The sequence below is a fragment of the Macaca mulatta genome, chromosome 17 (assembly GCF_049350105.2).
Source record: "Macaca mulatta isolate MMU2019108-1 chromosome 17, T2T-MMU8v2.0, whole genome shotgun sequence".
Taxonomy (NCBI): Eukaryota; Metazoa; Chordata; class Mammalia; order Primates; family Cercopithecidae; genus Macaca; species Macaca mulatta.
The window spans coordinates 9,361,399-9,385,694 of NC_133422.1; the positions used below are offsets into that span (position 1 = coordinate 9,361,399).

At 46.5% G+C, this 24,296-nt stretch overlaps 2 protein-coding genes across 11 annotated transcripts in view; one reads left to right on the forward strand and one right to left on the reverse strand.

Annotated features, from left to right (window-relative positions):
• Nucleotides 1–24,296, forward strand: part of MTUS2 (microtubule associated scaffold protein 2) — a 429,611-nt gene that overhangs the window by 388,099 nt on the left and 17,216 nt on the right. For all 4 annotated transcript variants that reach the window (XM_015120815.3, XM_028837647.2, XM_077974143.1 and 1 more), the window contains 2 exons: nucleotides 12,039–12,253; nucleotides 19,813–19,918. In XM_015120815.3, the coding sequence (XP_014976301.3) occupies nucleotides 12,039–12,253; nucleotides 19,813–19,918 (321 nt within the window). The remainder of the gene's footprint in view (nucleotides 1–12,038; nucleotides 12,254–19,812; nucleotides 19,919–24,296) is intronic.
• Nucleotides 18,766–24,296, reverse strand: part of LOC114673599 (uncharacterized) — a 185,106-nt gene continuing 179,575 nt past the window's right edge. For 6 of the 7 annotated variants that reach the window (XR_013407832.1, XR_013407833.1, XR_013407835.1 and 3 more), the window contains 2 exons: nucleotides 22,307–22,599; nucleotides 18,766–20,060 (listed from right to left, as the gene is read on the reverse strand). Coding sequence is in view for 1 of the 7 variants with exons in the window: in XM_077974145.1 (XP_077830271.1) it covers nucleotides 22,451–22,599 (149 nt within the window). In the remaining 6 variants the exon portion in view is untranslated. Of the gene's footprint in view, nucleotides 20,061–21,543; nucleotides 22,600–24,296 lie in introns of all 7 variants that reach the window. The other variant, XM_077974145.1, reaches the window with a different exon arrangement.

Consider the following 24,296-nt stretch of genomic DNA (forward strand, 5'->3'; position numbering starts at 1 on the left):
AGTCATTATCCATTTGTTGAAATGCTTATCCTGTAGCTTAAGAATATATAAAATGAGGCCAGGCGTGGTGGCTTACACCTGTAATCCCAGCACTTTGGGAGGCTGAGGCAAGTGGATAGCTTGAGCCAAGGAATTCAAGACCAGCTGGGTCAACATTGAGAAACCCTGTTTCTACAAGAAAATACAAAAATTAGCCAGGTGTGGTGGCGCACACCCACTGTCCCAGCATCGGTGGTGGAGGATGAGGTGGGGGGATCATGTGAGCCTGGGAGGTGGAGGCTACGGTGAGCCATGATCACACCACTGCACTCCAGCCTGGGTGACAGAGGGAGACCCTGCCTCAGAAAAACACAAAAACATCCCAAAAGAATACATAAAATGGCCAAGTATTTATTACTAAAAAAGAGCTTTAAACTAATCAGGATTTTTGTTCTGCTTTTCCTTATATTTCTTTGTTTCACTTCTTCCAAAGCATATGGCAGAATAACAATATTATTATTCTTCGAAAGAGCATTACTGCAGCTGGGCACAGTGGCTTATGGCTGTAATCCCAGCACTTTGGGAGGCCAAGGTGAGAGGGTCACTTGAGGTCAGGAGTTCTGGACCAGCCTGGCCAACATGGTGAAACGTTGTCTCTACAAAGAATACAAAAATTAGCCAGGTATGGTGGCGGACGCCTGTAATCCCAGCTACTCGGGAGGCTGAGGCAGGAGAATTGTTTGAACCTGGGCTGCACAGAGGTTGCAGAGAGTTGAGATTGCATCACTGCACTCCAGCCCTGGAGACAGGGTGAGACCCTGTCTCAAAAAGCAAACACACACACACGCACACACACACACGCGCACACACACACACACACACACAAAACTGAGATTTGAACACCTGGACTGAGTCCTGGCTGGTCTCTTTCTAGCTGTATTAGCTTAGATGAGTCACTGAACCCCTCCAAGCCACGATTTATTCTATTAAATCAGAGGAAAAATGCCTGCTTCACCCATCTTTGCAATATGCAGTGAAGGTTGAGCAAATTAATATTGAGTGTTAAGAACCTTTATAAACTATGAAACATACAGATGCTAGGCGTTGATATTGCTCTGAATTTCTCACGTCAGTGGGACATGAAGTGGTTCTGCAAAAGCACGTTCTTGTAATTGAAGCTTATCTCTTTAGGGGCCCGTTTTGGGAGGAAATTATAATAAAAACTGGTACCCCTTTCCCTGTTTGCTGTAACAGAAGAGAGTGGATGTAATATACACCCGTGCACCATCACAATACCCATAGAATTTTAGGATGCTAGGACAGAAAGGGGCTGCATACTGAAGGTGCCCAACCTCCTCATTTGACCGATGAGAATGTCGGGCCCTGAGAGGCCTGTGCCTTGCTCAAGCTCCCACAGCTGGTGTGGACAGAGCCTGGGCCTCACCTGCCTGGCCTCTGCTTTGTCCTTCTCCCTCCTCTGACCACTCCCCTTCCTGGACTTCCACTTTTTCCACCCACCCCTTCTAATCTCTCTCTTTCTGGAAACTCTGACCTGCAGGATTCAGTGTACAGTCAGTTATTTAAGAAAGAAGGCTGGGTGCAGTGGCTCACACCTGTAATCCCAGAAACTTGGGAGACCAAAGCAGGAGGATCATTTGAGCCCGAGAGTTCCAGGCTGCAGTGTCATGATTGCGCCACTGCACTCCGACCTGGGTGACAGAGCAAGACCCTGCCTCTGAAAAATAATAACACAAATAAATAAATTTTTTTAAAAAAGAAGAAGTAAGGGGTAAGACTTCAATGCAGCACTTCTGACATGGATTTGGGGATCCGGAGGCCTCTGTAGTCATCCGGTTTGGGGGCTGTGTTCTCAAAGTTTGGCTCACAGGGAAGGAAAACATCAGTGCCCTTTAAAATGCCACCTTGATAAGAAATCTCTCTGTATTTGTTACATCCCGTCCCCAACTCCTGATGCCCAAATTGCCCTTCACCTTAGTACAGCCAAATGTCAAATATCCTTTCGCAGACTGTTTGCAGGCCCTTAGGAAGAAAAACACAACTATTAGCCTGCCCCACCTCCCTGGGGGGTTGAATAACTAGAGTCCATCCTGAGGCTCTGTGCTTTTAATAACTCAGTACTGTATAAAATACAGCACAGCATGTGAACCAGGTGATAACCATCATTAATCATGAAAGGCTTATCAGAACTGAGCAGTCCTAAATTTTAAATTTTTCATACTAATTGGCAACCTCCAACATCATCCAGAAAGGCCTTTCCTGAACATTGTGACCCAGAGGGGAATTCCACGGTAAGATTCCTGTCTGTCCCACACCGCCCTCATCCCATCCATGAGCAAGCCAATTTGTCTTTGCCTCCCAAATGCATCCGCCATCAATCCATTCCTCCCCATGCAACAACCTGAGTCCAAGTCATCATTGAATGTCACCACCTGGGCTCCAAACACATTCTCCTCACTGATTGCCTCGCTTCCATCCTTGCATCCTAGGGTCTATTCTCCATGCAACTACTAGAGGGATTTAAAAGCTTCATTCGTTCCTGTTATCCCCTGTTTGATACTCTCTGGGGACTTTGCATTTTTACCTGAGCATAACGCTAACCCTTTTGAGGGCCCACAGGCCCTGTGTGATTAGCCCCTACCTTCCTCTAGAACTTCACCTCCTTCTGCTCTCCTCCATGGGCACTCAGGCCCCACTGGTTGTCTTTCTGTCCACAGTATGCCAGAATTGTTCCCATCTTAAGACCTTGGCATTTGCAGTTCCTTCTACCTGGGACTCCCTTTCCCTATCTCTCTATGTTCTTCTCTGTCATTCAAGTCTGTTTGAATGGCGTCTTCGCCGAACAGCCTTCTTTATCCACCCCAGCCGAACTTGCCTTCCCCTTTCCCCGGTCTTTCCCTAGCCTTGCTTCTATTTCACTCTCTTTACTGCACTTATCTAAAGTTTTTACTATCTGAAATTTTGCTTCCTGGCTGGGTGCGGTGTCTCACACCTGTAATCACAACACTTCGGGAGGCCGAGGCGGGCGGAACACCTGAGGTCAGGAGTTTGAGACCAGCCTGGCCAACATGGTGAAACCCCATCTCTACTAAAAGTACAAAAATTAGCCGGGCTTGGTGGTGCATGCCTGTAATCCCAGCTACTTGGGAGGCTGAGGCAGGAGAATCGCTTAAACCCGGGAGTCAGAGGTTGTGAGCTGAGATCACATCACCGCACTCCAGCAACAGAGCGAGACTCCAGCTCAAAAATAATAACAATAATAATAAAATGAAATGAAATTTTGCTTCCTACATTTTTTGCTCATTTGTTTTCCCGCCATGACAGCGTCTGTTCTCCGCTATGCCAAGAACTGTGCTTGTCACACAAGAGGTAACATAAAGTCAATGCCAGTTTATTGACTGTTGGCCTGCCTATCTGAACACAGACGCAAAAACGAGGATAGCACTGTCCTTGCGCACTGCTGAGGGAGACAGACAGGTGAAGAGATGTGTTGCAGTTTACAACAACAGCGGGTATTTTCAGGAAGCTGTGGTGAGGCATTGTCCTCCCTCCCAATATTACCACACGGGGGTACCACGGAAGCCCCCACCAGAGGGGTGGACAAGAAGAGAGGCCTCAGTTTATGCTACAGCCTCTGCTAGGCAGGCCTTGCCCTCCCACACATTGGTCTTAGATCACTTAGTTCCTCCTTCTGAGCCCCTGCCTGCTCTTTGCAAACGGATTAGGATACTTACGGGACCCCATAGGCTTACTGTGGGGAACAGTATGAGGCAGGTGCTTGGCACCCGGGAATCGCTCACAGTTGTCACCTGTGATTTTCACAGCGCCAGCTCCCTTTTGGTCACCAGGCCCTAGAGGTGCTGCAGGGACCTGCAGAGATGACAAGAGCCCCAGACACTCCTGCCCTTTCACTCTTGGTCCGTGAACTTTCTGTTGTTGTTGGTTTTTATATATATATTTTTTTTGAGATGAAGTCTTGCTCTGTCACCCAGGCTGGGGTGCAGTGGCGTGATCTCGGCTCACTGTAACCTCCGCCTCCCGAGTTCAAGCGATGCTCATGCCTCAGCCTCCAGAGTAGCCGGGATTACAGGCACGTGCCACCAAGCCCGGCTAATGTTTGTATTTTTAGTAGAGATGGGGTTTCACCACATTGGCCAGGCTGGTCTCCAACTCCTGACCTCAGGTGTTCCACCCACCTCAGCCTCCCAAAGGGCTGGGATTACAGGCGTGAGCCACCGTGCCCAGCCATGGTCCATGAAATTTCATCCTTCATTTTCAGCCATTCCTTTCTCACCTCTTAACATTGTCATCAAAAATCAGTAATTAGAGAGAGTAGGGCTCTACAGGGTACTGCGTCCGGGATCCCAGACAGCTGTGTTTCATGCAGCCCGCCTGACCACCTTGCAGATGTTCCTGTGACCTAACAGGTTTGGACAAAGACAGTTGCCACCAGAGGGCATTTTTCAGGCAGCATAGCTCCGCCTGGTGGTCACAGGTTTGTTACAAGGATCTGTGCTGCCAAAAAAGAAAAACTCCACTGCATAAAGATGCTCATAATATTTAATCCCATGTAATTTTACACCCAAGAATGTATCCTAAATGAAAAAAAGCAAAATGATATATGGGTGAACATGTTTGTTGCATTGTCTATAATGGCAAATCTTGGAAACAAACTAATTGTGCAATAACGAGAGAATATAAATTGTGTTACATGAACACGAGAATATAAAGTCGCCATAAAATGTTACGTAGGAAGACATGGGAAATTCCTAACAGGATATTAAGAATTCACACCACTGAAATGCTGTGAAGGGATTGCACAATTTAAATTTTCATTTTCTTTGTGTAGTGACATTAAGGGTAATTTTTTAAATTAAATTTTGTCCTTGACAGTTATTTTGTCTTTTCAGTTACTCCCAATCTCTTGAAGAAACAACTTAATCTTTTATCTAACTGTGGTATTGTCTTTCATCAGTATGTGATGATAGTGACTATTATAGTGACCTAAATATATATAATGTGCATGTAAATATATGTGTGTGTATATGTAATGGTAGCATATATATATTATATATACACACAAAGTATTGGTTCATCATTTTTTATAGCAATTATATATAAAGCTTTCGCTATGACATAAAAGGCCACGTAATATTCTTATTTATGATTTTATTACGAGCTATAGAGCCAAATAGTTCTCTTTTGTTTCAATCTAGTGCTGTAACTCCTATTTTTGCTGCCTCTTTGGAAAACCAGTGTGAAGTTACAATTATTCAAAAGACTCTTGGGACAGTCGTTGAGAGCAAATTGATCTTACTCGATTCTCTTACTCAAGTTATGAACTGTGGTTGAAATTAAGCTTGTCTTATAAATGGTTCCAACAGCAATTTTAGTCTGCTGTTGGCTCAAGGATCACACTACATCTTACTGGTTTATACTCAGAAGTTGGTAGATTGATATCTTTATATTATATATATCTGAGGATGTTCCAAATGCAGTTTTAATACTATTTTAGGTATTTTTATATCAGATGTGTGTGTATTATTCGTTGTCAATAAACATCAGTTATTTAAAACTGTACAACAGATTATAATCCTACTTTTGCTTTTCAAATTTATGCTTATGAATTAGAAATGTTATATACTCTTGGCCAATCATAATCTGATTATTTGAAAATGTATTTTCTCAGCTTCCTAGATTATAGGAGTTTATGATAGTGGTGTCTGCCTTTCACTCTGAAGGGCTAAGTGTTTTCACATGAATAGAAATAATGAAAGTGAAACTCCAGGTATTGTCTAATGCTATTAAATTAGCTTACATTAATCTCTGGCTGAAAAGTGCCCAAGTAGATAGACTTCTGAAGGTTTACTAGAGGCAACAGGATATTTATTTCTTTAGGGACTCCATTATTGGAACCATTTCCCCTGGTGCCAGCTGCTCTTATTATCCAATATTTTCTACAGGCGTAGGGCTTACAACAGAGAGCCACTGGAAGAATGTAGGCATCACCTCTCATTTTGTAATAGCAATTGGGAATTTGGGGATTGGAGCTATATGTGCAAAAAGTGATTACTTTGCCACTTTATAGACAGCAAAACTGAGGTTTACCCAGTTTGTGATTGATTTAAGACAATAGTGCAGTTCAGGGGCAGCCCTCGAATGAAACCCAATCATTTCTGAGCCCCTGGTAGAGTGCCTGATCCATGAGTCATCCTACACTGACCTGGGTAAAACTATCAGTGAAACTGAAAAGTCCAACCACTGGATACCAGAACTTTTGAAAACCCAGACTTCTCTTTAATTATGACAAATAATTTTTAAAATCTTTGTACTTCTAAGTCATGCAAACAATAAATAGGGATTTAATGAAATATATATCATTACAGGAATTCAATATACAGTGAATCCTATACCTTGGTATCCAACCTCCCAAAGGAGAAAGAGTATAAAATAGAGGTACAGTTTTATCACAAATGTAATTTTGCAATTACACGGCTTGGCATGTTGCCTTTTCTAGGTTTAACAATATATTACAGAGGTCATTCCATGATGCTACAAAAAGATTTGCCTTATTTTTTTACTGGTTACCCAAATCCCGTTGGCATAGGATTCAACCTATATGTGTACTGGGTTTGTCATCATCATTTAGCCCCCTACTAGTTCCCTAAGGCGAATTATGCTATAGTGGTTGTCCTTGACCCAGTTTTTTGTGCACTTGTGAAATTATTGTGTTAAAAGATATGTGTCATTTAATTTTTTTCACCAATGTAAATAAGTTGTTTTTATTCTTTTATGTACGTTTTGTCTGTTTTATTCCATCTATACAAGTCAACTTATTGCCTTGATCTTCTGGAGTTAAAACTACTGACGTTGGCATGTGATAAATAATTTTTACCCACGCAAAACAGTACTTTCTAAAGACAAAATAAATGGTTAGATTTTTTAAAAAATTATTTTCATTTGAGTTTTATGTGCTCAATGTATCTCTAGCTAAGAAGTGGTAAGAATGATTCCTAGGTTCCACGTACAGCCATGCACCGCATCACAACACTACAGTCAACAGCAGACCTCATGTACAAAGGTGGTCCCACAAGATTACAATGCTACTGAAAAATGTCTATCACCTAGTGACGTCAGAGCCTCACAGCACAATGCATTACTCACATCTGTGTGGTGATGCTGGTATAAACACACTGAATGTGCTGCCAATCCTAAAAGAGTCTGGCACATGTAATTATGTTCAGTGTATAATACTTGATAATATAAATGACTTTGTTACTGGTTTATGTGTTTACTATGCTATATTTGTATTATTATTTTAGAGGGTACTTCTTCTATTTATTATAAAACCAAATTCACTGTAAAACATCCTCAGGCAGGTCCTTCAGGAGGTACTGCGGAAGAAGGCATATTGTTTTCCTAGGAGATGACAGCTCCATGGGTGTTACTGCCCCTGAGGACCTTCCCTTGGGACAAGATGTGGAGTTGGAAGATGGAGATATTGATGGTCCTGAGCCTGCGTAGGCTTACGCTAATATATGCATTTGTGTCTTAGTTTTTAACAAAAAAGCTTAAAAAGTAAAATAAATTTAAAACTAGAAAAAAGCTTTTAGAATAATGATATGAAGAAAAACCATGTTTGAACAGCTTTACGGAGTATTTGCATTTTAGGCTGAGTGTTATTACAAAAGAGTCAAAAAGTTTGAAAAAATTAGAGTTTGGAAAGTAAAAGGTTATAGTTAGCTGAGGTTAACTTATTTTGAAGACAGAAAAAATTATTTTAAATAAATTTAGTGTAGCCTAAGTGTACAGTGTTTCTAAAGTCTACAGTAGTGTACAGTCATGTCACAGGCCCTCACTTTCACTCACCACTCACTGACTCACCCAGAGCAGCTTCCAGTCCTGCAGGCTTCATTCGTGGTAAGTACCCCGTGCAGTTGTACCATTTTTTTAATCTTTTATACCGTAGTTTCACTGTACCTTGTTAATGTGTAGATATGTTTAGATTCACAAATACTTAGTATTGTGCTATAACTTTCCTACAGTATTGAGTACAGTAACATGTGGTACAGGTTTGCAGCCTAGGAACAATAGGCTACACCATATGGCCTAGGTGGGTAGTAGGCTATGCCATCTAGGTGTGTGCGACTACATTCCATGATGTTTGCACAGTGATGAAATTTCCTCATAAAGCATTTCTCAGAACGTATCCCCATCATTAAGCAATGCATGACTGTATATCCATATATGTATATATGTACGTGTGTGTGTATATTCAACAGTGTTGTGGTAGGGTTTTCATTGTCATTTTGCCAGCATTTGCCTTCACCATTATTATATAGAGTTTTAAAATCAGAATATGAACTTTCCTTCTATAAAAACATCTAAATTTATCCTCTGAGATATACTCCATGTCATGTTAGTTTTTAAAAAATGTTCTTCCTCTCTTTTGGTAAAAATTTTATTGAGATATAATTCACATACCATACAACCCACCCATTTAAGGTATACAATTTGGTGGGTTTCAGTATATTCTGAGTTGTGGAAAGCTGTCACCACAATCCGTTTTAGAACATTTTCATCACCCCTGAAAGAAACCCAGATACTTTATCTCCCACCCATAATGCTGCTGTCCCTGTCATTTAAATTTTGAAATATATCTTTGCCCTCCAAGGCAGCTGCATCAATTATATTTCACCTGCAGTCCATCGAGTGACAGTTTCCTCATACTCTTCCTGTATTATCAGAACATTTCATCTTTATCAGCCTTATAGATGAAAAATGATTTCCTGCTTCCATTTGCAAGGACACTGAGCGTCTTTTCATGTTTCTTGGCTGTTTGTGTTACCTCTCAGTGAGCTTCTTGGTAAACCTAAATACAAGCAAATACATCGATGTCACTGCTTTAGTTATCCCATCCACAGGTACATGATACGTGAGGCGAAGGCCACTATGAAGCTACTTCACACTGAACTTTAGAGGCAAGAGCACTTTGCAGACGGGCCCCGTGCACTGGGAGCTCGTTCCCTGGACTGTCCTCGTGGGCAGCAGGGGACTGTGTTTTTGTCTGTAGGGTGACTTCATGCTTTCTCCCCATGTAGATAAAATTCTTGCTTCTCTACTTGACTTAATTTGACTTTGTGTCAATCTGTCAATCACTGTGTTTTAATTGACATTCTATGGTCTTTGTTCTATTTTCTTAACACCCAGTCATCCCAGGATAAACCTATCTTTATATATCCACCTCTTACCTCTTCTGTGATTCCTAAGAGCTTTGTTCGCTAGCTCAACTCCCTGGCGGAATCCTGATTACATTTTTTTTTCGTTGGAGGGTCTTTAGGGAGAGCTGGAGCTCGAGTAAACTGGGGTCTCAGAACTCCTGGGAACAGGTATGTCCTCACCCCTGCCACCACACCTGAGCCACATTGCCTATCAGTCATTGTTCATTAAGTTCCTTGTGTGGGGACTGTAGTCTCCAGTGATCAGAGGAAGGGGAGGACTCTGGGGGTCCCCTGCCACGACCTCAGTACAAGGAACCACAAAGTCTCTGACTAAGTCTGCCTTTCATACTAATAATTATTAGCAGGCAAGCAAAATGTCAGCTTCCTTCCTGTGCCCCGAAGCTTGGTGCCTTCCAGCTCTTTGTTCCTTAGAAATACCTCACCTAAAAGATCTACTTGCAACAGATGTGGCAATATATTCAGGGGCACACCTAACTTGGTACCCAAAATGGATCATTTTTGACACCCTGTCCTCTATGCCACAAAATTATTTTCAGCATCACCATGTAAAAATCAGTAATACGCATCATTTTCCTGACTCACTACATAAATAATTTAAAAAGAAGAAATTTCCATTTTCACGATATTATTTAAATTTATTAATTGAGAAGAATTCAGTGCCACTTCTGTCATATTCCTGCCAACCAGGAGTAAGCTCAATGGAATAAGAAGAAAGCATGAGACGCACTAAATTCAGAGTCATTCAACAAGTTTCCTGGCCAGTTATCTTTAAAAGTGTCCAGGTTCTAAAAGTCAAGGAAAGACTGAGGAACTGTGCCAGCCTGAAGGAGACTAAGGAGCAGGAGCCTCCTTTGGAGCAACTTGTGATTCAGGGCTGGATTCCTTTTCTAGAAAGGACGTCGTCGGAACAACTCGTGAAGCTGAAGTAGGTCTGAGCACTGGGCGGCACTATTGTAGCAATGTTTCTTTCCTGATTTTCATGACAATGCTGTGGTTAGATTGGGGAAAGCCCTTATTTGTAGGGAATGGACATGGGGTGATGTGGGGTTCATGTTCGCAGGTCAGCATCTTACTCTCAAATGGTTCCAGTTATACAGTAATGTCCTTGTACTGTACTTCTGTGTTTTCTCTGTGGTTGTGATTTAAAAAATAAAAAGCCCCCAAGAGTTCAAAAACCTGAAAGGTAAGTCACTGTAGCAGTTGTTCAGAACTTGGAGCAACAAAAGCCTTTTTTGAGAAGGAGTCCTTTTCCACCAATATTGTTTCGAATTATTGGTGCAAAGCGCTCATCAAAAGCCAGGGATCTTTTAAAGTCAGTTTGGTTTTCGCTTGTAAATTCTCTACCTACAGTGCATCTCCTTACTGCCTGCACATGGAATGAATAGCTCCCACCACCCTGCCCTCGGTGTACCCTGATTGCACTGGGAGATCAGAGTTCTCCATTAAATGATGGGATGTGGGACACTGGCCCAACGGAAGCCCTCGGGTAGGCTAGGAAGACCACTGGGGACAGTGTTAGGCTGTGTAATACAAGGGCAAGGTGCCTGTGTAATATCTAGCCAATCCACCACTTATTTCACCAGAAGAAAAAAACGTTAACATCCCTTATGCTAATTAAACTTTTCAGAGCCAAATGTGGCAAAGAAGCCCTATTTTATTAGCTGCCTCTATAGCGTGGGACTTCTAATTAGGGTGTTTCGAATGCCATCTAGCAACCTTGGATGTATATTCCCATCATCGGTAACCACCACTAGAGTCTGGATTACAGTTAATCAGCACCTATCGCTGCTCATTCGATTTTAACGTAAATGCCAGTGTCTCCCCAGTTCGTAGCACAGCGCGGCGAGCATGGTAGACCTTTGCGGAACGTAGATGATGTGTCTGTGTGCCTTGGCATTTGCATTTGGGTGTGTGTGTAATCAGCTCCATTTGACCTAGACGTGGTAGATTGTCAAGGTCTTGGAAGCAGGTGTGCAGTTCAGGGAGCGGTCTTTAGAATGGAAGCACTCGGCTCTCGCCCACAGCACAGGGGAGGCACGGACACTAAGACAGAGCAGGCTTGGAGGGGGAGCTCAGGCAGGAGCGGTGGTGGCTGATGTCATTGCCTCATGCCCTGTTCTCAGCTGGCACGCTTGAAGCCAACCACGACTCTGTGATTAGGGGTGGCGTGCCTATGCAAAAGAGATACCGAGTAGAAAACTTCAGGGTACCTGAAAGGAAGCCCCCACACCTTCTCTGAGATCATCCTGTTTGGCATTTTAGCTAGAATAGAGTAGCCTTAGGGGCCAGGCCCTATTCCTGTCTCCAGCTTCCGTAGTGTGCAGCTCTCAAGTCTTGAGGGACATGAGAGTCACCCAGGGATTTTGCTAAAAGTTGAGATCCTGAATTCCTGCCTCGTGGGCTCTGATTCACCCAGGGTGTATTTCAGAGCCTACATTTTTATCAAATGCCCCATATTTTTTATGTCTATGGACCACGGACCTTGTGACAACTTGCCCTAGAGGCCTTGCAATCAGAAAGCCCAAATTTGCCTTCCCAGCTCCTTCTGCAGCCACTGGATGACCTTGGGCAAGTCTCCAGACCTCCGTGAGGCTGCGGCTTCTCCTCAACATCCAGGGTCTGTCGTGAGGATCTAATGGGTAGAAAGGAAAGCACTTTACAAACCGTGTAGCCCTGCAGAAGTCAGAGGACCTCGCCCTGTTTATTACACCAGCCTTGATGATCTGACCGTGGAGGCTGAGGCCTTCCCATGCCTCCTACAGCCATTTGTTAAAGAAAGATCTTGTGCTTTGCACCCAGCCTTCCATACAGCAAAGTGCGAGAAACTACAAAAGGAGAAGGAGGAGCTGGAGAGGCGGTTCGAGGACGAGGTGAAGAGGCTGGGCTGGCAGCAGCAGGCCGAGCTCCAGGAGCTGGAGGAGCGGCTGCAGCTGCAATTCGAGGCAGAGATGGCACGCCTGCAGGAGGAGCACCGTGACCAGCTGCTGAGCATCCGGTGTCAGCACCAGGAGCAGGTCAGTCTGCAGTGCCGCTCGAGCTCTGCTGTTGGGTGATGGAGGTGGCAGGCAGAGGGGATCCAGTGCCCCATTAGCAAGAAGTCCTATTCAGTAGGTGAGCTTTTCCAACAGTTCACTTTCTGAGTTGCTTTCTCCTTTCTCCCCTGTCCTCTCTTCTCCTCCAGCCACTCTGGCCTCCTTCACTCTTCCTCAGGGTTTTCACACTTGCTGTGCCCTCTGCCTGGAATGCTCTCCCTCCAGACAGTGCATGGCTCCCTCTTGCCCTCCCTTCCAGACTTTTCTCCAGGGTCACCTTTCTCAGTGAGATCTTTATCCAAAAGTATTATTCCTCCCCCCACCACATACACACTCTTTCTGTCCCCCTCCCAGTGTTAGTGTTCCTTCACCACTTATCACTAACACATACATTTTGCTTTTCTACCTTATTTATCATCTTTCTATTCCATGAGGGCAGAAAGAATAACAAGCAAACATGTATCTAGCACTCATCCTACACCGGACACTGCTCTAAGCTCTTTACATGAACTGACTCATTTAGTCCTCACAGTTCCCCTAATGAGGAAGGTACCATTCTTATTCTTATTCTCATTCTACACGGGAGAAAGCCAAGCCCCCATGGTTCAGTAATTGCCAGAATTCACAGAGCTGGTCATGGAGAAGCCAGGGTTGAGCCAGTCTGGCTCCACACCCCTGCTGTCAGCCACTAAGTTAGAATTGCCTGTCAGCTCTCCTGCTGGATCCTGGCACCTGGATCCATGCCTGGCGGAGTACCCACAATATCCATTTGCTGGATGAAAGGATGAATGCCAATGGTTAACCTTTGCCCAGAAACCTTACTGGAGAGGAAAATGCATCCATGGACTAACCAGAGGATAATTCCCAGGGCGCTTGTCGGTATGAAAGCCGGAAGGAGGCAGGTGCTGCCACCCCCACTGCAGCCACCCTGTCCACGACTGCCGTTAGTACTGATGAGAGGCGGGCGGACGATTCAATGTACCCACCCTGCTTCCATGAGCACTGCTCCTTTCTTTTCTCTTATTTCTAAGTTCTCCAGCTCCGGTGCCTTCACCCCCACCTTCTAATTGGTGTGTTGCTTTATATAGTGTGCTCATGATATGCTTAAGGTAAGCTGACATTTGTGAAGGGCACCCTTTAAATCTCACTTGGCATTCAGGTTCGTGTCGAGTGGCCTCTTCATTGTCAAAAACCCTTGTGCTGCCCTCCTCAGCTGCTTCCAAATGGACATCCCAGACGGCAGTACCCACCCGGCCCTCCCACTGCCCCAGAAGAGGCTTGTGCATCTTAGGGGACCTGGGAGAAATTTAAGAGTAATACTAATTGCTGTCATTGTAATAAAAAACCTCTCTTACTTTGTGGCATTTTATTCTAGACAGTATCTCAGGTTAGTCATTCTCCTTTCCTAGAGGCCTGTAAAAACCAGACACACCTCCCTGTTTGAGGTGGGTTAGACCATAGAGACTAGGAAACAGAATAGGTTACAGCTAAAGTTACCTGTTGGTGTTAAGATGCGAAACTGAACCCCCAGCGTCGTGCCTCCCAGTCTGTCTGCGTATAACTCCTGTCGGGAGACATTTGCACGGGCTGCTGTCTACAGTCTTACTGATTTTACGGCCGCTTTATACATCTCAAGCCTGGTATGAATATCAGCTTGTTCTGTGCCTCTGTGTCTATGGGCCATTCATCCCCAGTTTTACACAGAACACGTTTATACCCATGTTTACCAAAGGCCTCTGATCTGAAGGTCTGAGTTGGTTGAGACGATGCCAGAAGGTGAGGAGGAGGGGTAAGAGGTGGTCCGCAGGCAGGAGACGCTGAACAAAGGCTCACGTGGTGGTGTCCTGGAGCTGAGGCACTGCTGAGGGGGGCATGTCCCCTCGGGGGCCAGGACGCCTCGCTGAGGCCTCACCTGTGCAGAAGTGTGTGCCTAGAGATGTGCTTCACCTCTTTTTAAAGCCAGGACATGGCGGCCTTTTAGATATTTCAAGCTGGAGTGATGAAAGGAGAGAAACCCTTGACGTTTCCACATGAAAATGACTTACAAAAGCTACCTGGGCGTAATTCAAACGTTCTGTTGTATGAGAGCTCTGTGCTCTGTTCATGATCCTTTATGATAGCAAAAGCCGTTTATTTATTTACTGATTCACCTGCGCAAAGAATATTTGTGGAATGTGCATTGTATGTACGCAAAGCGCCATGACAGGATACTGCAAGAGATACTGAGATTTATAAAAGGTGGGCTTGCTTATCTATCCATTGAGGAAGCTTCGAGATAAGTGCCCAAGGAGCTGTCACGTGGGTGAGAAATGCAGACAGCGTGTGGAGGAATTGAGAGTTTCACATCTTATCCTCACAGCTGGAAGTGTCAGAAATCATATCTGAATGCTTTTCATTTGGCTGAATCTTTCCTACAGAAACCCATTGGTTTGGGGGAACCAGAGAGTCAAGCCTATGAATTATTCAGGCCCCTGATTCTGCTCCTGCTGCAGAATGTTTTGGCTGTTTCCCCAGGCTTCAGTTTCCTTAGCAGAGAACATGCAGGAAGTGAGGAAGATGAAATGCACCCCAGGCCAATAGTCTAACTACCAGATAGAACCAGTGTTCCTGTTTAGTGGGAGAGGAGACTCAAGGGTGTGACTGAGATGGAGATGAGGATGATCCATGGTTTCAGAGTCCTTGGTGGACTCTCCACTCTGGGGGCCTCCTTCTCAGGGACGGTTGCACTGGGCAGTGCTAACCCCACAGATAGCAACATTTCTGTCCTTCTGGACCCTTAAAAATCAGGTTCACTGACTTGGCGTCTCCTCATGACCCTGTGGCCCCCAACAGCTGGCAATAGGGGCAGGTGCTGCTTCAGTTCTGATGCAGGATTTTCTGAGGCTGCAAATATCACTTTACTCAAACTGGGACTTGCCGGCTGAGGCAGGCTGGCCTCTGGCTTTGCAGCAGCACCTCCTTCATGACAAAGCCAGCCAGAGCTGCTTCTTGCTTGGCCCCCCGCCATCTCACGGGGCACGGGCTGGCTCTCTGCCCATGGTGTGTGCCCTGGCTACACAGGTGGGTACTTGGAGAACTGGCAAACACCCCTCCTCAGCCTCCGCTCACACTAATTGAATCAGCGTCACTGATGAGACCTGGCAGCAGGTTGTTTCTGGACTGTCCAGGGGATTTCTGTGTACAGCCCGGGCCCAGAACCGCAGGCATCGCGGGAGCTGCAGGGCCCTGCTGGCTCCAGTTAAGGACCTGAGGGAGGGGTGGAGGTGGTCTTGCCTCTTGGCTTTCTTAAGTGAGATTAAAGACAAGATGTAACTCTTATTTTCAAGGTGCAAGGATAAAGGTGTTTCGTGTGTGAAAGCCAGCTCTCCTTCTGTAGCAAGCTGCGCATCAACAGATGCCAAATGGCCACAGCTTCCCTTTATCAAAGCACGCAAAACAGACTCACTGTAAACACACACGCATTTTCCTTTTTTGCCCCAAACATGTTCAGCCCAGCTTCCAGCCCTGGCTTCTGGGCTGCCTTTGACTGTCCCCACAGAGCCTGGCATGCAAGTATCTGGCGTGTGACCTTGGACCCATTCCTCCAAGACCCTCAGTTTGTCTTACTCCACGACTTGCTCCAAAGCCACTGGCTTCAGGGACCGCCTGTCTGGATGCGTGACGATTCTGCTCCATCAGGCTCAGCACACATCCCCCTCCATAGGGAGCAGCAGAGCTCAGCCTTTGGAGTTTAAATGTTGCTTTGTCTCTTATCCAGGATGCACTTTCTATGCTTTCGTAAGGAAATCATTTTAAACTAAATGACTCAAGGAAAAGCATCCCAGGATTAATCCAAACGTACAGAGGCCACTTTGTCCATCATCTGCATTATGCCTCCTCAGCCCTCCTGCAGAGCAGGCTCACAGCTGCTGTGCAGCGGAAACCACATTCTGTCTAATCAAATAGAAAGAGATCCCTGAGGGCCCTCTGTCTCCCAGCACCAGAGCCTGCCATCACAGCCCAGACGTTCCATGCTCCGGAGAAGGCGGTGCAGTGGAGATGGGGCCTCTGTCAACACCTGCCTGCGTGGAGGGCTGCAGAGGGGCAGAGGCACAGCCCGGCATGGGATGACAGCAGACTGGGAGCTCTGGCATGGCTGAGCCAGTGTCCAGGATACTGCAACCCATGACCAAGTGAAGGAGGGCCCCCTCGTTATCTAAAAATGAAAATCATGAAGAGAGCGTGGGAGAGAGTGGGCCTGGGCAGGCTCCCTCTCTCTCATCCCATGTGGATGGGCGCAAATGGGAGTTTAATCTGGTTTGGGTTTAATGAATGAAGCTGAGACAATGTAAAACACACGTTTCTTCATTTGAAATCTAAGTCTTCTCCAAGTGACTTGCCAAAGCCCCAGATCGTTGCATTTTGTAAATGGCTAAATGAAGTCAAACCACAGCTATAGTCTCACCCGTCTGAGAGGGTGGTCTTCCAACCCTGTGCTCTGCTGTCAGTCAGCCCAGCTGAATAGCAGGCGGCTGCGGGAATGGAGTCATGTCACAGGGAACAGCTGCTTTTCCATAGAACGAGGACTACCGGATGTCTGTGTTGACAGACGCCTCCATGGCACAGCCCAGAACTCTCTCTATGGAGGGAGGAGGATGGCCCAGTGGTGGTCTAAGGGGCCTCACCAGGGTTCTAAATGGAAGCTAAGGGTGCTTCAGCCAGCCCAAGTTTGCCATAGGCCATAATGGTCGAGCACTTTTGTCTTTGATTTGGTCATCTTCAATGCATAGAAAGATCTTGTGCTTTCCTTGGGTCACCTTGTTTAAATCTCCTCCAATTCCTTCTGGTTTCAAGATCCTCTCAGGCTGGGAGTTCTTACTGGCTGCTTCATAAATGTGAACCTGTGCTGTAGAAAGAAGCCAAGAACCACAGGAGAAGTTGTATGGATGAATACTATGACAAGAAAGAGGATGGCCAACAGTAGACAGCTCCTTCCTCTTGGAGAGAACATTTTTTAAAAACCATAAAGTTGCATGAAACCTAAATTACTAAAGAGCAGGGATTCTTGTGTTCAGATTTTTTGACTCGTGGGCTCCCTTTAGTTTCCTTCCTAACATACTGGGCATTTCTCTAATTCCATATGAACTTTTAGAGTTAGGAGATCAGTGATTTCATTCATAAAAGCACCTCTGAAAGGCTGTAACAAATATACGATACCATTACATTACCCTTACTACAATGGGCATGGTATTCCATCACCACTGAATCAAAGGCTTTTTACCTTCCAGCAAACCAGAATGGCACACGTTGATGCCACAAACACAGTGTAGTGTTGCTGGTCAGGGCACATCCACCTCCTGGGACTCATAGGACTCTTCTGAAACTTAGTTCTTCCATCTGTCTGTCTTTTCTGAAACCACTCATGATCATTTGTGTAAGCACCCAATAAATGAGAATCACGCCAAGGACCGATGAAAGGTTTTTTGCTCTCCTGAACTGTGTGGCAGCCCTCCAAACAGTGTGTGTGGGGCGGAGGGGGGGAGGGTGCAGGGAGGGTGCGGGGGGGTGCTGTGTTTTTACGGTGTGCTGTGGCCTGAGTGACATCCGTAATGGAGCAGAAAGAAGAGGTATTTCCTTTTTAAGCTAGTGATTTATTTTTCCAACAGATTGAAAGGTTTTGGACAAAGATTCCATGAAAACCTCCTGTAAACAGGAATTGGACAATTAAATACTGTTGTAATCAGCCTTTCTGCTGGTGGGTTCATAGCTCTGAGCTTCGAGTAAATACCGTTTGATCAAGAATGGCCTTTAAATGCGAGCGAGTCATTGTGCACCGTGTCCATTCTCACACTGCGACGCAGCTTTCCTAATGCCATGGGTCCGCTGTTGGTTTTGCCCAGTGATACTTGTTTTAGTGGATGAAGTTCTCGTTTACCAGAAGAAAGAGAAGTCGGGATAATTTTTTGATGAAATAATAGTATCCGGAATGGGAATCCACCCCTTTTTAAATCAGATATATCCCCATGTGTCAACTTCACAGGCAGGCTTCTTTTCTTGGGGAGAACCCTTTCTCCATTCAGATCAAAGGTCAGCCCGTGAATCCTCCCCAGGGAAATGTGGGAGCCTCAGACGCGGCTGAATATGACCAGCTAGAAGCAATGTCTTCTTAACTGGGCCACCAAGGGGCTTCAAGACCAGCGCACATTTTCTAGTTCAGTGGTTTTCAAATGCCAAGTTTTGACACATGAGTAGCTTGTGAAATAAATGTAGCGGCTACTAACTCGCCTTTTGTAAAACGAAGTAAAACAGAGGAAGCATTTTTAAACCAGACTTTTCCAAATGGAAGGCGGAGTTTTGTTTCTGTGAAACTTTGGTTTTGGGTGTGGTTGTGTGTGGGTGTGTGCGCTGTGGTATTGTGTACAATGGTGATTTTTGCAGTGGATCACTGACAGAGAACTTGGATAAACACTGTTGTAGCGTATCCAGGAGAGATTTGCAATGATAGGGAGAGGTCGTTTTAGGCCATTACTCCTGCAAGTCATGTATTTGAAGTTAAAACAACAGCCGCAATAACAATAACAAAAACAGTAAACCTGGTAGGCAGGAAGGTGAGGGGTAGGGGAGGGGGTCAGGAAACATGAAAAGGAAGAATCCTGGACTGGACTGGCTGCACTCCGTGCGATTAAACTGCTAGAAGCATTCCTGCAGCTGGGAAGCAGCAGCCCTTACCAGGAGCACCACGTTGCCTGAGCAGAAGGTCCAAGTTATAATCTGGGGGGCAACCTTGTGTTTAAAAACAGACACGCAGACCTCCCAGCCTCACCTGGTACTGGTGAGAGAATCCTAAGGTGTCCGTTGCTGGTCTTGCTTGGGGGAGGTCAACACAAACCAATAGTGCATTCGAAAGAGCTTCACCTTTGAAGTCAGACAGACCTGGGTCTCACTGCTAGCTCTGCCATTTGTTAGCCTTTGGGCAAAACATTTCAAATTTCTTTGAGCCTCAGTTTCCACATCTGTCAGTTGGGCATAATAAGATCTACTTCAGAAGGTGGCTCTGAGGGTTAAGTAGAGTAACGTATCTCGGGCAGCCTAATAAGTATTCGTTCGCCTCCGTTTACCTTGTGTACTGTAGCTCCCCCTGCCTCTGGGAAACAGACCACCCCGTAGGGAGGACCCATTTCTTTTCCTTTGCCGTCATCGCTCATAGCGGTGCAAGGGGATGGACTAGGAGTGGGAAGGGGATGGACTAGGAGTGGGAAGGGGATGGACTAGGAGTGGGAAGGGGATGGTCCAGGAGCCACACTCAGGACTCTAAAGAGGTACCTCAGGCAGTGATCCCCTGCCTGGAGTTGGATCCTCCTGCAAAGAGCCAGGTTGGGGCAGTGACCTCCTCTTGACTCTGAGGGCTGCCACATCACCACCAAAGTCCAACTCGCCTGCTTCCGCACGAGGCTGTGACTTGTCATTGATGTTTCAGGTCGTGGACCTTTTCCACTCACAGAATTCCACTTCTGTTCTCCAAGCAGCTCTCTGTCTAACCGGTAACTGCGACTCTCCTCCAGGTGGAAGATCTCACCGCCAGCCATGAGGCTGCTCTCCTAGAGATGGAGAATAACCACACAGTTGCCATCACAATCCTGCAGGATGACCACGACCACAAAGTCCAAGGTAGCTCCCAGCCTCGTGTGCAGCAGGCAGGGGTGGGTGGTGCAAGCCGAGCCTTTCCTGCTGCAGGTGTGTGGAGCCCCCCTTCCTTTATTGTTCCTCCTTTCCTGTCTTTCCCTCCTGGTGCATTTTTTTCTGTTGGCTCCTGGGAAAAGAAGAGATAGGAATTAAGGATGCAGGTAGCTAGCTGCTGCTTTCTTCCAATGCAGTTATCCTCAACCTTGCTGAATACTGGAATTCCCAGTCCTCTGGGGAGCTGTAACAAAAGACCAATGCCAGCCTCAGTCCCACCCCAGGGATTCTCATGTCCTTGATCCGTAGTGCAGTGTAAGCATCAAGATTTCTTAAGACTCCTTAGGTGATTCTAATGTGTAGCCACACTTGAGGGCCACTGTCTAAAGTAGGCATGGAAATAGTGCACTTTATGTTTTCTTTTCCCCGTTTTTTTTTTTTTAGACAGAGTCTTGCTCTGCAGGCTGGAGTGCGGTGGTGCGATCTCAGCTCACTGCAACTTCTGCCTCCTGGGTCCTGAGCAATTCTCCTCAGCTGGAGCCTCCAGCCTGAGTAGCTGGGATTACGGGCACCCGCTACCACACCCGGCTAGGCTTTATGATTTTTATGGCCTTATAAAAACAAATGGAAGCCCCGGCATGGATACACTTTCCTCATATTTGTGATGCTTTCCGGGCTCCTGCAGCATCTGGTTGGATCGGGATATCCAGAGCTGACACTCATAGACCACATTCACCGTGGGTGGGCATTCAGTCTCCAGATCTTTCTTTTTACATTTTTGTAACTTTGAATTATCTTTGGGTTTTATGTGGGTCGTAACGGCGTCATTACTAAGTTCCAATGAGATTTTCCTTTGTGAAAGAAGCAGCATTTTATACTTTCACATGCATTTACATTAATACATACAATTTGTTTTTCAACCTCCTCTCGCTTTACTTTTCCCTCCCAGTCAGCTGGTTGTTAAAATGTATATTAAAGGCGGGAGCAGTGGCTCACACCTGTAATCCCAGCACTTTGGGAGGCTGAGGCAGGTGGATCACCTGAAGTCAGGAGTTCAAGACCAGCCTGGCAAACATGGCGAAACCCCGTCTCTACCAAAAATACAAAAATTAGCCAGGCGCGGTGGCCTGGCTACACGGGAGGCTGAGGCAGGAGAATCGCCTGAACCCTGGGAGGCAGAGGTTGCAGTGAGTCGAGATTGCACCATTGCACTCCAGCAACAAGAGTGAAACTCCGCCTCGAAAAAAAAAAAAAAAAGTGTGTATTAAAAGCAACGACAGTTAACAATAACATTGATAAACTTTTACAATTTTACAATTTGAGAATTAGCATCAGAGTTTGTATTATCGTAAAAATGTTCTCTGTGAACAAGACCCAGTGTGCCATCACCAAGGTCTGTGTTGTTGTCGCCCTCAAGCACCACCCCCGCTGCCTCTGGGAGCTATTAGTAGGTGACCAAGCTGGAGGCAAGGGACGGCATTTTCCTGGGGACTAGTTAAAGGGATTGCCTGGGTCCTGGTAGTGTGTCTCACACTCGGAGTACTGGCCCCTACCCTTGGCTACACATTGGAATCACCTAGAAGTTTTTAAAAATACACTGATGTGTGGCTGCCTACCTCTGATGTTCCCATTTAATTGCTCTGGGGTGCAGCCCAGGCATCAGAAGGCTTTCAAACTCCTTAGGTGATTCTAATATGCAGGAAAACTTGAGAACCATTGTGTTAAACACCCTATTAAGCATGAGACAGTGTCGTGAGTTTGAAATAAAGAAATACATGATGAAGACACAGATATTAGCAATGGTTTATGTCATCTTCAGAATGGATACTGCCTCTTCTTTTCCCTTGGGGCATTGGGATCCTTTGAAAACACCCTGAAATCTGTCACTAGAGGAAGCTGGTCTCACGCGAGGGAACGTGAACGGAAATGGCACAGTGAGCCGTGGTGTTGCCTTTTCTTTCTGGATTTTCACATAAATAGATCGGGTGGATTTTTCTGACGAATGAAGTCTCACTCAGAATCAACACAAACGTTTCTTTTCCAAATGTAAATGTCAGCTGTAACACCTGGATTTCTTAGTGGCCCTTACCACCATTAGTTAAAAGATTTGAGTGAATGAAAACCACAAAGTCTTTCCTGATTGCAGCTCACGCCACACAGAATGGTAATGGTCGGTCTCCGGTATGCTGCCATTCTGAGCATATGATCCCGGCTGATTAATGAGACCCTCCTCCCTCTCCTTACAACATGAAAACAAATTGCTTGTGTAGCCAGAATGAGATGGGCTTCACCCAGCTAATAAGACTCTTCCCATCTGGAGGAAAAGAGAATCCATTTGCTTAATAACTCTCACATGACAACTCTTCCTGCCTAACTTACAAAGTATTGCTGGGATGACACTTTTCACGGAACAGAGTTGTTTCAGACCCTCTTAAGAGGAATCAGTCCAATTAGTTCTTCCTTGCATCTGAGTTGTCTTAACACCGAATCTTTGCTGAAGCAAATCCCAGGGATGTGTGGTTCTCAGAGGGCAGCCAAGAGGCTACCGAGGTGTCCGTGTAGACGCAGCACTGAGCCTGGCTGGCGAGCCCGGCTGGCAGGATGGCTGCTCGCAGCTCCACTGCTTTCCTCAGCCACAGATGGCTGCTTTGCAGTGGGAAGGAAGAGTGATCCTGGGAGGGGAGGAAGATGGGATTTAATATTAATTACCTAGTTATTTTGCCATGAGGACAGTTTAGAGAATCAATGAATAACGTGAACAAAGGATCTGACTTGGGCAGGATGGTGGTACAGCTGAACGTAGAAGTGTGTGTGTGTGTGTGTGTGTGTGTGTGTGTGTGTGGTGGGAGGTATGGGGAGATGTGGATGTGTGTGTGTGTGTGTGTGGTGGGAGGTATGGGGAGACGTGGATGTGTGTGTGTGTGTGGTGGGAGGTATGGGGAGACGTGGATGTGTGTGTGTGTGTGGTGGGAGGTATGGGGAGACGTGGATGTGTGTGTGTGTGTGGTGGGAGGTATGGGGAGATGTGGATGTGTGTGTGTGTGTGGTGGGAGGTATGGGGGGATGCAGGTGTGTGTGTGTGTGTGGTGGGAGGTATGGGGGGATGCAGGTGTGTGTGTGGTGGGAGGTATGGGGGGATGCGGGTGTGTGTGTGTGTGTGTGTGGTGGGAGGTATGGGGGGATGCGGGTGTGTGTGTGTGTGTGGTGGGAGGTATGGGGGGATGCGGGTGTGTGTGTGTGTGGTGGGAGGTATGGGGAGATGTGGATGTGTGTGTGTGTGTGGTGGGAGGTATGGGGGGATGCAGGTGTGTGTGTGTGGTGGGAGGTATGGGGGGATGCAGGTGTGTGTGTGGTGGGAGGTATGGGGGGATGCAGGTGGATGTGTGTGTGTGTGGTGGGAGGTATGAGGGGATGCAGGTGTGTGTGTGGTGGGAGGTATGGGGGGATGCGGGTGTGTGTGTGTGGTGGGAGGTATGGGGGGATGCAGGGGTGTGTGTGTGGTGGGAGGTATGGGGGGGATGCAGGTGTGTGTGTGTGGTGGGAGGTGTGGGGGGATGCGGGGGTGTGTGTGTGGTGGGAGGTATGGGGGGATGCAGGTGTGTGTGTATGTGGTGGGAGGTATGGGGGGATGTATGTGTGTGTGTGTGTGTGTGTGTGTGGTGGGAGGTATGGGGGGATGTGTGTGTGTGTGTGTGTGTGTGTGTGTATGTGGTGGGAGGTATGGAGGGATGTGTGTGTGTGTGTGTGGGAGGTATGGGGGGATGTGTGTGTGTGTGTGTGTATGTGGTGGGAGGTATGGGGGGATGTATGTGTGTGTGTGTATGTGGTGGGAGGTATGGGGGGATGTGTGTGTGTGTGTGGGAGGTATGGGGGGATGTGTGTGTGTGTGTGTGTATGTGGTGGGAGGTATGGGGGGATGTGTGTGTGTGTGTGTATGTGGTGGGAGGTATGGGGGGATTGTGTGTGTGTGTGTGTGTGTGTGTGTGTGTATGTGGTGGGAGGTATGGGGGGATGCAGGTGTGTGTGTGTGTGTGGTGGGAGGTATGGGGAGATGTGGATGTGTGTGTGTGTGTGGTGGGAGGTATGGGGGGATGCAGGTGGATGTGTGTGTGTGTGGTGGGAGGTATGGGGGGATGCAGGTGTGTGTGTGTGTGTGTGGTGGGAGGTATGGGGAGATGTGGATGTGTGTGTGTGTGTGGTGGGAGGTATGGGGAGACGTGGATGTGTGTGTGTGTGTGGTGGGAGGTATGGGGAGATGTGGATGTGTGTGTGTGTGTGTGGTGGGAGGTATGGGGAGATGTGGATGTGTGTGTGTGTGTGGTGGGAGGTATGGGGGGATGCAGGTGGATGTGTGTGTGTGTGGTGGGAG